This window comes from Camponotus floridanus, unplaced genomic scaffold (genome assembly GCF_003227725.1).
Source record: "Camponotus floridanus strain SB8 unplaced genomic scaffold, Cflo_v7.5 scaffold13, whole genome shotgun sequence".
Taxonomy (NCBI): domain Eukaryota; kingdom Metazoa; phylum Arthropoda; class Insecta; order Hymenoptera; family Formicidae; genus Camponotus; species Camponotus floridanus.
Window position 1 is genome coordinate 1,434,358 of NW_020229248.1, and position 14,225 is coordinate 1,448,582.

Here is a 14,225-nt window from a genome sequence, read left to right on the forward strand (position 1 = left end):
TTGAATTTCGTTTTATTATTCATTATTTTATTACTACTTAAAATACTAATAATTTATAATTATTTTACTACATGATTTTTTAAAGAGAATTATATATATCTAAACTGTTCCAACATGTGTGTCTCACTACTCTTGTATTTCTAAATTATTATAATTATACAAGGACAATTTTATTGCTCAGAAAATATCAGGGACGATGCAAAACTGTCGAAATTGGCATTTCGCACGTTCAATCATGTCTCGCTCTACCCCTGATTACACATACCAATCCTAATGTCATCGTGCCATGCGGAGGTCAGATACCACACAATCATTAGATGACATCTACGACCGATTGCCAATGATCATCTTCTACATATATATCCAGTAACTAGTATACAGTACAGAAACAGCCGTGCATTTAACAACGAATACACAGCTGGAAATCGCAGAATCTGAACTTGACGAAATTTTATTATAGTTCAAAAGACTGCCAAATGTTCCGTCGATACGACTTCCAGTATTCATCACGACCGTTTAAACTACAAAGAAACGTTTATAAGTCGTCAGTTGCAATGCTAAAAAAAATAAAAGATATAAAGAAAAAATAGATAATAGATGGTAATGGATATTTTTTTAATTAATTCATATTAATATTTTTTTAATTAATATATTCATAGCAAGAACACGTTCTCAACTCATGCATATTTTAATTAATTTATAACAGAGAAACGTATAGAGAAACGTACAATATAATTATAAAAATTTATATTGTAATAACATTAAATTTAAATATCGTGGTTTTTCACCGTGCATATTAAATAAAATATATTTAAATATTTAATATGACAATCAAATATAATGAAGCAGATTATTAATTTTTTCCAAATTAATAATATATATATATATATATATATATATATATATATACAGGTCAAAAAAGAATCAAGTATTTTACAATACAATCAGTTTCAAAATCTTTTTTGAATATTCACGATTATTCCATTTTATTATAATAAAAAAATAATCTATAGTATCTCATTTTAAAGTATAATTTTGCATGAAAAATAATTAAGCTCACGTCGATGCAAAAATATAAAAATACTTTTTTTCTTTGCGCGAAAAAAATATAAAAGTACTTTTTTCTTTTCTTGCTTATTACTAAAAATATGATATATGAAAAAAATTAATAAAAAGACTTAAAAATTTAGAATGAAAAAGGCTAATTTATACATATAACGTGTCTTTCTCTATTACTAGAATAAAAAAATGCACACAACATTAAATTGAATATACATGTGTCATATTTTTACTTTCTTTCCTCTAATCTAGGGCAAATCTTTTTGTGTACTCTTATTAAGCAGTTAGTGTTATAGAGATATAGGGACATTAATCGTGTTTTAATACCATAGCAAGTAACAGCTTCTGTCTTCTAACACTACTATTACACTCTTTACAGTGCGCCCGTTGAAGATGGACTTAGAGGGAGTGGTTGGTCATGTCGTGCAGGGAACGAAAGTTTTTTTGACATGTAAGGTACAAGCGGCGCGACCCGCAGCCAACGTAACCTGGCAAAACGGAACGCAATATTTAAGCGAGAGCAACGAGAGATTCGAGATGTTTGAGACGAAAGTAAACGAAAATGTGAGTAAATATTACGATATTGTATTTACAATCAATGAATGCATGGTTTCTTCTACTCTAAATAAAATAATTTCCCCCATCGTTATTTAAAAAATTGCTTTTCTTAAATTTAATTTATTTAATTTATCTATTGCCTCGAACGCTTCAAATGAAATGTTCTTGTCTCAATTAAATCTTATCAGTTTAATCTTGTCAATTACGAGAGTATTTTGGCGCAAATCTTGTCAATTATGAGAGTATTTTAGCGCAAACCTGATTTAAAGCATAATTACAAGAGTATTATTATTTAACGTTAAAATGTCAAGAAATTATTATTTTTTTTTATAAAAGAAAAAATTTTAGTTTTTGATAAGGAAAATCTTCCCATTCTTACCAAATGCGATTGTATAAAACTGTATTTTACATTATATAGAATTCCTAATGTAAATTCTTAAGACGCTTGAATTTGTCGTCGATCCTGCTGCTATTTGCATCAAAATAAGTGTTCCAAAGAAGCATATTTGGTGACACGCGACAATGAATAGAGACTCGCGAAAGTTTTAATTCGGTTACTTACTTCGGCGAGAGAACATGGACAGAGTCACGCGGTAACTTCGCAAAACTACGTTTCAGAAAATCGATTGTGACGGACCTGTCGTACATTTTAATTCATATTAAATATTTTTGAAGAGCAGCAAATTTTCATCGGCTTACTTTGAGAAACGCGGTGAAATCAACAAATTTATAAAACCCGATAATTCCAATCTTCTCTTTTCGAGTCATATCTCGTCTTTATTAACGCTGTGCAATCTAGATTTATTTAAAATCATGATTTTTTTATGCATAAGTATTTATCAATTAGAAATTTCTGAAATGGTTGAGCAATTTCTTTCAATACTTTATTTCGTAAAAGCTCATAATCAATAAGGAAATGCCTGCAGAAATTTCGAAAAAATCGAACGGAATTAAATTCCTTCGATTCCAGAGAATAAATTTCATTTAAAATTAATTTTCGAAGATGAGAGGATAGAGAATGAAATGAAACAGAAGCACAGTTCAGAAAAAGAGAACGTCGCAAGGAATCGTCATTTACTTCCGAATCGCCTGGCGTCGTTTTACTCTCGGCTTATAAGAAAAAAAAAATCAATTTCGTGCTCGAACAAGTAGCTGCACGGCGACGGTGGCGGCATCGAAAAATCATTAGACCCTTCTATATATCGCTGCGCTATCGCGTGTATACGTAAATGCATATAAAAGTCGTAGGCGTCACGCAGCTATCATAAATCCATTACGGAAATATCTGAGACTATAAAGTGGCATGCACGCAAAATGACTGCATACGGAATCACTCGCACCTACGCGATGCAATTAGTGCAAAAAAAAATGTCAGTTAAAGGTCGTAAGATAGATGGAACGGTGCGATGCCTCGATAACAAAGTTTCTTTATGCACAAAAAATGCTGTCTCACCTGGAACAGAATGTTCATATTTTGCTCTTCTTGCATATATGAATTTAAACAATGTTTACACGGAATATTACGAAGAGATATTGTATAGGGAAAGTATATCATTAAACTAAAAATTAATTTGTTAATCGACATTTAATCGAACATAATAAAAAATCATGATTTTATCGCAGGACGATTTACACATTTAACAACAAAATTTATTATCTCGCGCGCAAATCAAACATTGCTTCGCAAATATCTTCGCAAATAAAGAAACGAATTTATTTGATAATGTCAACATAAAGATAGGTATTCAAAACGTATCGTGCGAATTTAATTCATTTTGCACTGTCAATTAGCAATGTTTGATGAAGAACCATCTCGCGTCGAAATTAACGAATCGTTCTTGATTGTATGCCCAAATATAGTTTACATCATCGCGATTTGTATTTCTATCATTTGCAATTCTGCCTGATCGTGATATCATAATTAGCATTGTTTATTGAGTGCCTGATTACGAGACGAGCGACGGTGCACGACTAAATCCGTTCGCGACGTTTCACATGATAGCAAACGGTATTTGCATAGTGGCAAGCAATTACATGCCACGAATTCCTACCGACATGAGCGTCGCGTCATAACAGAATTAAACGGATCACATTTTTAAACTTGGTTACTCTTTATCGCGCGAAGCAGGATATTACGTGCTCAGATGGTTTTACAACGATTTTCCAGCAAATATTGTCCCATACTCTTCTTTCTAGTATGCTTTAATGAATCGCAAATTTCGATCGGCGCCATTCTTGGAAAATAAATACAGAACAGCTTCTCTAGATTTAGTTACTTAATAGGTTCATAAAAGAAAAAAAATTGTCTTCGGAAAAAGAAGATAAAATGAGCATACAATATGAAATTCCAGTGTCATAGAAAAATGTATATTGGCTTCATTTTCATGCAATTTTAATTCTATTGAATGTACTCGTATTGTTATGCTTTGACCTCTTTTATTATGTCTATTTAGTTAATTGCTGCTATTTTATTTCAAAGATTTATTAATTTTGTTAAATCATTTTTTATTTTAAGATTAAATCTTTTTAAAAGATAATTAAAAATTATGATATAAAGAATATCGATTTTCTAGATGAATATACTCATTCTCATTCTCTCTCTCCCCCCTCTCCCCCCTCTCTCTCGAGCTTGACATATATTGTCTGAGTTATTTTTAAAAAGTTTTTTTAGTCATCCATTGTTATTAAAAAGTTATTAATCAATAAAAGTTCATGCAAATCAAAGTTCGAAATGTTAAATACAGATTGACATTGAAAAAATGAATACAATATAGTTTATATAGCGATATTACTACTATTTATATTCTACACATGCACACAGAACTATATAAGATGTTTAAAAGTATCAAAAATTGAGAGTGAACACTACATGTAGGCAAAGGAGACGCTTCATGTAAATTTGCAATATTCCACGCAAAGCAAAGTCTATCCTATACCATTCGATGCTTTCAGTGTAAAATAAAATTGACAATTACATTATTACACATATTATTACACAATTTTTTACGCAAAATGAAATCCATCCCGCATCCGTCTCGATATTTTTAGCGTGACGAAATCCATAATTATACAAGTTAAATTCTCATATTGTGAATTTACAACTTTTAATGGAAAGCGAGTTCAAAAGTAAACAAAAATCAATTTTTAACATATGCATAAAATTACAAATTCATATCATTATCATATAATTATAGCCTCATCATACTGAAAGCACCGGGTGATGTGAGATGAATCCCGCTTCGCGTGGAAAGTTACAATGTAAAAAATTTTTCTCGCGTATACATATATTCATTTTTAAATTTTTGGTATTTTCATGCCCTCTGTGAAAATTTTTATGTTTATTTGAGTGTAGCATAGATAATAATGTTTGTATAAATTGTAAATCTTTAATATTGAATTTTTCATTATTAATCTATGTTCAAATTTTGACTTGTATAAATATTCATTTGTTAACTTTTCAATAAACAACAAACAATTACTGAAATCTTTTAGAAATTATTCAGATTCGTGAGCTTAATAATATGTAGCAAAATCAAGATTATTGGAAATAAGTAACTAATCCGAGATTTACTAAAATATTTGCAGATTTAATTTTTTATTAGAATATGTATAAATTTGAAGTTACTTTTTATTAAAATAATCATATCTATTAAAGGCAAATATAATCTCGGTTTTTACAAACACTTATATTTCATTAAATGGATAAGAATAAAATATACCATTTCACAAAGGAAGAAAATAAGCGCGAAACTTGATTAATTTTATCGCGAATACGAATAACAAATTGTACATCATTGTTATATGTGTCGACTTGTTAATACATTTTCAACTGTGCCATGCAATTACGGGATCGTTAAAATTATGCGGGACGTTGAATGCTGCGTGCGATTGCGTTTTTTCACAAATTGGAAACTGACAAAATTCCAACATTTTTTTATCAAAGATGTTTGATCAAAAAATCTATATAACATAAAAATAAGATAATATGATCATTCCCGATACATCATGTAATTTGATGAACTGTTAAATTTAAAACAATTCAAAACTAATTGAACTGTTTTCATGTAATTGTCTGAAAATAATTTGTATAATGTGCATATGTGTGTGTATATATATATATATATATATATATATATATATATATATATATGTATATAGTATATATGTATATAAGAATTGTGTGTATATATATATATATATATATATATATATATATATATATATACATATTTACAATTCTTTGCAAATTTAAGCTTTTTAAAAAATTCTTTGTTAAAAAATTCATTTTAGACACTTTCATAAATAATATATAAATATATAAATATAAATATATATATATATATATAATTATATATATAAATTTAGCATTTTTATAAAAAGACTAATTTTAAAGAAATCTTTATATAAGACACACATACAACATTTATGTCATATGTATTTATGTATATCTGTCAATAATTTAATTGTTCTAAAATAAATGATTTAAATGTTAATCCAAATCCGGCTGAACTTGGTTGAAAAATAATTCAGGCATTGCAAAAAATAAAGCCCATTAATTTTAAGCAGATGTTCTAATTGATATAGCTTGGTCAAGGCTTGGTTAAGATTTATATTTAAATCTCTGTTCAAAATCGACTTTTTAAACGCAATAACTTTTGAAAATAAATATTGATTTTAGTAAAAAAGTAATTGATATAGCTTGGCTAAAAAAATTGATGATATAAATAATAGAAGTTCGACTTCGAATTATGAATTTCTATCGAGACTATTTAAAACAATTTATGTTCGCAGAAGGACGGTACATCGGACACGGTAAGTTATTTGGCTTTTACGGCATCGGTATACGACAATGGCAGAACATTCAACTGTTATGCCGAAAACTCTGTTACTCGTATCGAGGATTTGAAACCATTGAAGGAAACGACAACGATCGAAGTATTATGTAAGTATTACGAGTTAGTATTACAAAAATAACGAATGAGATAGTCATTATTGTCACCGACAATCCTTTCATATCAATTTTTTCATAATCTTATTTATATAATTATTATATTTTATAATTATTATTATATTTTATTAATATAATTTTAATATAATATACATTTTATATAAGTATATTATTGTAATTTTACTTTTAATATTTTACATTTATATATTTTTTCATTTGCAAAATTTTATTTTAAAAATTGTATATGTAATATATATAATATTATATATAAAAATATAATAAATATATATATATATATATATATATATAATTTTTATAAAATTACTTATTATATATATATATATATATATATATATATATATAAGTTAATGATTATTTTCTATACAAACATATATGTATATACATATGTGTATGTATAAATATATATACATATTTTACATATAAAATATATAGAAATACATTTTTCTCTCTATTTCTAATATTTTAATTTTTTTCTAAAAAATATGCATATACAATATAAAAAGTTATAATTAATGAATAATAAATAAATAACGTTAAATAAATAATATTGAACAAAATATTGAACAAATTTTGCTCCACGGAAGATGAAATTTCTATTTTAAATATTGAATAATATTGCAAGCAATTGGATCATGTGTAAAATAATGTTTCGTCTCTGTCTCTCTCTTCTGTCATAAGTAATAATAATATAAACTACACAAATCATAGTCTTTAATATTTTATAATTACAATTATGTTTAATAGTATTGAAACTCTACAACAAGATTGCGTTGTAACCCCAAACTCACATATTTGCATACCGCGCCGGATATAGTCTACGTCGAAACTGCAAGCTACACAAGGACGGTTATTAACATTTGCATGCACTTAGCTCTTATAAACTAAATCCTTTAAATAAATAACTCTACACACCCATGCGCCATTCATCAGCATAATACTATGCAAATTAATATAACTTTGCAGCCAGCAATCAGAAGAACTTTATTCTGCTGTTAAATTCAAAAATTTTGTTCTTGTCTCTACAAAAGAAAATAATAAACTTTACGCATAATCTAGGCAAAAATTATCGATTTAAAGATCCCTTAGAAATGAGCCAAAAGCAGAGATTGTAATATAGAATTTAATAAAATTGGAAATTTATTTTTATTATCACTTCTTTGCAAGATAGATCTCTAAATATATAAATCTCTGTTCGACTTTTCAAACGCAGTAAATTTTGAAAATGAATAATGATTTTAGTAAAAAAGTAAAAACAAGCATATAAGTTTGTCCAAACATTAATTCATGTTGAAGAAAAAGTAAAGAAAAAGTTCAAAAGAAACGATCAAAAAGTTTAAAATAAAAGCATAAAAATTTCAAGAATTTTTCATAAATATTTATGTTACTTTTTTAAAAGAACGGTTCATAGTCATACAACATTTATGTGATTTTCCAGTTGCATATTTTAAATAAACACACGATACATTTTTATATTTTCTCGTGATATAGTAACATGTTAAAAGCTATAAGATTAAGACATTTTAAAAGATATAAGATTCTTATTTCAGATGTGTATTAAGAAAGAAAATATTATATTAAAACTGTTTATATTACAAACATTATAATATTCATAAATGTGAATACATTTACAGCTATTAAAAAGTACCTATTCAAAAATCGTAATTGAGGAAAAATAATTAATTGTTAAATTACGCCAGTTAATCATGAGATTACCTAGCTCCAGCAATAATATTATATTTAGATTATTTCTCAATCGATATTTCAATCATTATAGACTTATGACCTGATTCCGAAATCAGAAGTGCAGTCAGGATTGCATCTTCTACCGAAGATACGATATCTTGATTACGCGAGCGCGGAACAGATAAAAAGAAGACGAACGGTTGCGTATTTCCCTGATGCTTCCAGTTACAGTGCGAAATGGCGGAGAAACTTTCGTTTTGCAGCCGGAACGAGGACTACCCATATGGATTGGAAACGAGAAACTCCAGACATTGAGTTTGGCACGTTTCCAACGTTTCGGCTCGCACTGTGACAACCACTCTCGCACTGCGTACTCTCTTACGGGAATTTTGTTTTATATCCCTCCTTCTGCCGCGCGTTAAGTGCATAATATGTGACCCAGACGAAATTCTCAGATCTAACAATTTTCAACAATTTTCAATTTTCAATTCAAATTTCGCGTTATACATTTTAAATGTAAGCCAATCATAAAAATAAAATACACATCTGCACAATCTTCAAATATCAAAAGACAAAAAGATTTTACTACTGCAACAGAAAAATAAAATAAATGATGAAAACTGATTAGAAAAGTACTGTTCAAATAAAATTAATAAAAGATTTCAAGAAAGCTCGAACTGCTTGAAAAATATCCAATAGAAAAATTAATGTGTAATTGAACTGTAAAATATGAAGTGTTTTCACGACATCGTAAATTTATTAACACTTGAAAAAGAGATCAATTATCAATTATCTTGATTTGAATTAAAAGACTCATTTACATCTTTTACATATCAAACACTTGTACAACACGTAAACATTTACAACTTTTACATATTAAAATCTTTTACATATCATTTTCTCTTTACACTCGTAGATTTGCTTTAATAAATGTTTAATTTCTCTGCGATTACGTCAAAGTTCTGTCAAGTCTTCATATATTACTCGTCATATATTACTAACTCTTCATATATTAACGTCTTCACCGTTTTATCTGTCGCAGATCCTCCGATAATCAAAATGAAGCCAAACAATGTAACGGTTAATGAGACAGACGACTTTTTAATATTCTGCGATTACGAGGCGAATCCGGCTACACTGACAAAAGTGACATGGTGAGTAGCTTTCTGCACAAAGATACATTGACATAAAATTAATCCTTTCATCAATTACCTTTTTGCAAGGAAATTTTAAAAAATGTTAGTTCTATTAGATAAATTAGCAACAACATCTTTGTTTTTATTTATTTTGGCCATTTCTATATATCCAATTAAAAAATAAATTGTCACCATCTACGTTTTATTTCTCCTAATCGGGTGATGTAGGCGACGAGGCAACGAAGACTTAGTATTAAACGAAGAGCATTACGACGGTGGAATCACAGAACAAACGGCGCTCACAGTGAAAAACGCAACTCCTAGCGACATGGGTTCTTACAAATGCATCCTGGAGAACAACGCCGGCTCATCCGTTTCCGAGGACGACGTAGAGGTCTCGGTCTTTTGTACGTATTACGTAAGATGGATAACAGCGACATTTAATTCTTCAATCTAATACAAAGCAGTTGATCACGACATCCAAAATTGCTCAAAGCTCCAGATAATAATAAATCTAAATCTCGGAAGGATATCTCATCGGAGGAACACTTTATCCTTTCTCATTTCTCGCGACATAGCTCTCTCAGTCAGATAGATTATTTTTCTATTAGAAAACGACGGTTTTATATTTAAAATAAAACTACGCGATTACATCAGGAATAAAGTTGAAGAGAGAGTTCGACGACATGCGGCGTGTACTTTTTTATTCCGTTTTACACTCGCGATATGACGTGGATGTATATTCCAATTTTTATGACGCATACACATCTGTAGACAAGCCGGTGGTGGAGGTGATAATGGATCCGGAAATACCTGTGAACGAAGCAGATCGTCAGAACGTTTCGTTAACGTGTGAGGTCAATGCCGGTAATCCGGCGATGCTGACAGCCGTCCGTTGGTATTTGGACGGTGATCTATTGAAAGAACTTCCGGACTGCCCGAGAAACAGCACTGCCATGACAACGACAACCGAGGAATCGTTGACGTTCTGCGACATCGACCCTAGCAAGCTGCTGCTGGAATCTGTCGGCCGTACCTTCCATGGCAACTACTCCTGTGAGGGGAGAAACGAGGCCGGCTGGGGACCAATCTCTCTGAGCACGCCTGTCATAGTTTATTGTAAGTCCTCTCTGTCACGCGTCACTCATTCGTGTTATGCGGTGATCGAAGAGAAGTTGGCGAGATATCCATTACGTGTCCCAACCGTAATTCGTTACGTCCATTATTCGCGTTTCGAACTTCACATGTGCTCTTCAATGATATATGTAAATAGGTACTACGGATTATCGTACACGTACATACAATTTTATCTTATTTTTTATATTATTTGTCAATAAATTTTTTTAGAAGAGAAAACGTGAGATCGAGTTCAATTCAGACAATCTGCGATAGAAATCTATTCATAATTTTGTATGTATCTCATACCTATTGTACGTATGTATATATTCTTATATTTTTAATTTTTTAAACATTTCCCGTATCATATGATACAAAATTATTAATATAAAATATTATTTCAAAATTATAAATTATTTAAAGTAAATTTTATATAAATTACAAAGCTGCAAGCTCTTATATATTAATATTTTATTATCAATTTTAATATCAAATAACATTGTAAAAGCATTTACATTTGGTGTTAATTAGCAACGATATCGATAAATTATCGATTACTTTATCTTTATGCAATGTTGCACCAACAATAACGTGTTTTGTTAATCGGATTATATATAGCGGGAACGTTCGTCTCTCCCTCTTTCTCACTTCTTCTCTCTCTTTTCTGTTTTTCTTTCACATTCTGTATATTCTTGAAATATTGCCATAGATAAGCCCGGTCCGGCATCGATAACATATGAACCTAGACAAGTAGTGAAGAAGCAGCCATTATCCATTACTTGCTTTGTCTTGGATCCCGGGCGACCGAAGGTGTCGGGCTTCAAGTGGCTGCGTGGCTGGCACCGTCTTCCAGATGAGAACGACGCTACACTCTTCATCGAATCAGTTAATTTGGAAACCGAGACGAATTTCACGTGCCTGGCTTACAATGATGCCGGCGATGGCGACCCAGCCACAACGTTTATCGACGTATCTGGTGAGCGACATATGTCAATGCACCCAATAACTACAAATAGCCAGCAATTTAACGATTTGCGTAGCGACATTTCAAAACCAGATCAACAGCGATATTTAAGGCTTCAAACAATTTAGTCTCCCTTTGCTTGTTATATTATACATGTATAAATAATTTAAACATATATCAATTTATCAAAATTGAACTCGGGTATTCTGGAACACGGAAAATTTGAATTCGCGTAACACTCTATGTGGCATATGTCGGTTTTCGTGACAAATCTGATGTTTTATATGCATTAAATATACAATTCATCGATTTTCCTACATACGTGATAAAATAGATTTTGTTCGACGTTTCTCGTGATTATTTAATGACAGATTCCATGCTTAACCAAGAGTTATCGCTTTTCATCAGCGGCTCCGACGTTCATCAAGAAGCTACACTCGTATCGCGGTTACGTCTACAGCTCACCTAACGTGAGCATCATGTGCTGGGTCGAGTGCGCTCCAATCTGCAATATTTCCTGGTTGAGGGATGATATTCCCATGGACTTCTCGAAAACGAATCGATACTACGTGTTGAACGTTTATCATCCGCCTGACCCGAGGACCAACGACTTCGAGAGCATCCAATCGACCCTCGTATGGAATCTGACTGTCTGGCCGAATGGCCAGCTCGACCGTGACGAGGATAACGTCAAATTCACCTGCAAGAGTAGTAGCAACGGGATTGGCCCGGGCGTGGAGAGCAGCACTCACTTTCACGTCGAGTGTACGTTTCATTTAAAGTTTTTTTTTTTTTTTTGTGCGGATACGTATCTTCGCTCGTTTGCATAAATAGATTGCGTTAAGATTTTTTAAACGATTATTTCATAGAAAGGACAAAAGTATTCTCAATAATTTTAGAAAATTTTCTTTACTTGCACGCAAATATTAGAAATGTCTAATTTAATATTTTCCAATTTTCGGCGTAAATATAAAATATAAATTCCAGTAATTTAATTCCAGATTAAAGCACACAGAAAATATTTCTATAAATTAAAAAGGAAAATATTAAAAAGGGATTTATTTATTATTTCAATTAAAATCTATCGACTTTCACGTTTTAGATGATATATAAAATATATTAAAAATTCGATTTTTATCTTTCCTAAAAAGTTCCTCCGGAAGATATCACGATCTCGAAGAAGATAATCAATGTGACAGTGGACACGATCGCGGAAATTGTCGAGTGCGACGCGAAAGCACGACCGAAACCGAACTTCCGGTGGTTCCGCGAAGGCTCCACCAACTTCACTATGGAAGGCCACGTGCTCGATTTGAAAATGCCAGTACCCAGACGTAGTAACGGCACTTACTACTGCGAGGCGTCGAATCGTCACGGTTCCTTGAATATCTCGATGGTTATGAACGTGCAATGTAAGCTTCCACTGCATTTTCAAGTGAATGAGCAAACCGTTCCAAGAAATAGATGCATTTAAGAAGGAGTATGATCGTGTACAATTTTCCTCTCATCTTTTCACCGTTTAAATTCATTCGAAGAGAAATTTGTCACATTATTTTCAAATTATTTACATAATATCTATTTTTAAAAATATATTTTAAATACTCAATTTTTTTTCAATATATCGCTATTAATCATACAATCGATCATAGATCTCTTTTTTTACATTACTTTCGTTCTCTTTAACTGTATTTTCCATATAGTTAAACCGGAATGCCACATAGAGAAGGAACGATTCGATGGCCAGGATTACGTGGTTTGCTCGGCTGTCGCAAATCCAAAGGAGACGGACTTCAGCTGGTCTTTGAAGAACGAAAATGATACGCTGGAGCAAATCGCGGAAATGCGAAATGGGCGAAGTTACATACTCCTTGATACTTCGATCACTAACTTCCGGACATACGTGTGTGTAGCGAATAACACAATCGGCCACTCCGTACCATGCGAACGTGACATACCAGGTTGGTACAGCAAACTTTTCATCGATTCGCTAATAGCTCCAAGTTTATATTTTCTTGCAAAGAAAGTGAAAGAATTTACCAAGAAGTTTTGAACACACAAACTTTATATTAGAAAATATTGTTACGTTTCGGCACAGTTTTTTTTTTCATATTTACGGAAACATGAAAAAATATATAATGTATAAAAGTGATATATTAATATGACATAGAAGTTTCTTTGTACCAGCTATAAAAAGTTTTAATTTACATAATTAAAAAGTTGCAAATACACACAAAATAACCGTTTTCCGCTTTATTTGTTGTGAGTGAATTGTAGATACGATAACATAAAATATGTGTAAATACAATAATTTAACACATTTTTAATATATAACCTTAGGAATATAATATAAATTAAAAAAAAATATCTATAATAAAAATTAATAATTAATAAAAAATTAATAAAAATTAATATCTAATCTGATATTATATAAATTAAATACAAATACAATATAAACCATATATAAGTGTTGACTAAATTAAAATTCATAATATTTTTATCCGCAATATGTTAAATAAACATGTGACATTTTTGCGTTATAGATTTGTAACTTGCATAAAATATATAAAACTTACATAATTAAATTAATTAAAGTAATGTGTTTTGATCTGTCTTTAATTTATAATAGCATCAAGGTGATAAATTTTGAATTATCATTCACAAATATTTAAGATTATTATTAATTTTGTTATTTTACAGCCCATCATGGACATAAAAGTAAGTCTATATTATTCCAGATTTT

At 30.5% G+C, this 14,225-nt stretch overlaps 1 protein-coding gene across 5 annotated transcripts in view; it reads left to right on the forward strand.

Moving 5' to 3' along the window:
- The window catches only part of LOC105255053 (hemicentin-2), a 172,482-nt gene that overhangs the window by 133,266 nt on the left and 24,991 nt on the right, over positions 1-14,225 (forward strand). For 4 of the 5 annotated variants that reach the window (XR_003122394.1, XM_011264109.3, XM_025405985.1 and 1 more), the window contains 10 exons: positions 1,439-1,623; positions 6,409-6,559; positions 9,312-9,423; positions 9,634-9,812; positions 10,180-10,524; positions 11,231-11,497; positions 11,894-12,250; positions 12,637-12,897; positions 13,186-13,443; positions 14,183-14,200. Coding sequence is in view for 4 of the 5 variants with exons in the window: in XM_011264109.3 (XP_011262411.1) it covers positions 1,439-1,623; positions 6,409-6,559; positions 9,312-9,423; positions 9,634-9,812; positions 10,180-10,524; positions 11,231-11,497; positions 11,894-12,250; positions 12,637-12,897; positions 13,186-13,443; positions 14,183-14,200 (2,133 nt within the window). In the remaining variant the exon portion in view is untranslated. The remainder of the gene's footprint in view (positions 1-1,438; positions 1,624-6,408; positions 6,560-9,311; positions 9,424-9,633; positions 9,813-10,179; positions 10,525-11,230; positions 11,498-11,893; positions 12,251-12,636; positions 12,898-13,185; positions 13,444-14,182; positions 14,201-14,225) is intronic. The other variant, XM_025405984.1, reaches the window with a different exon arrangement.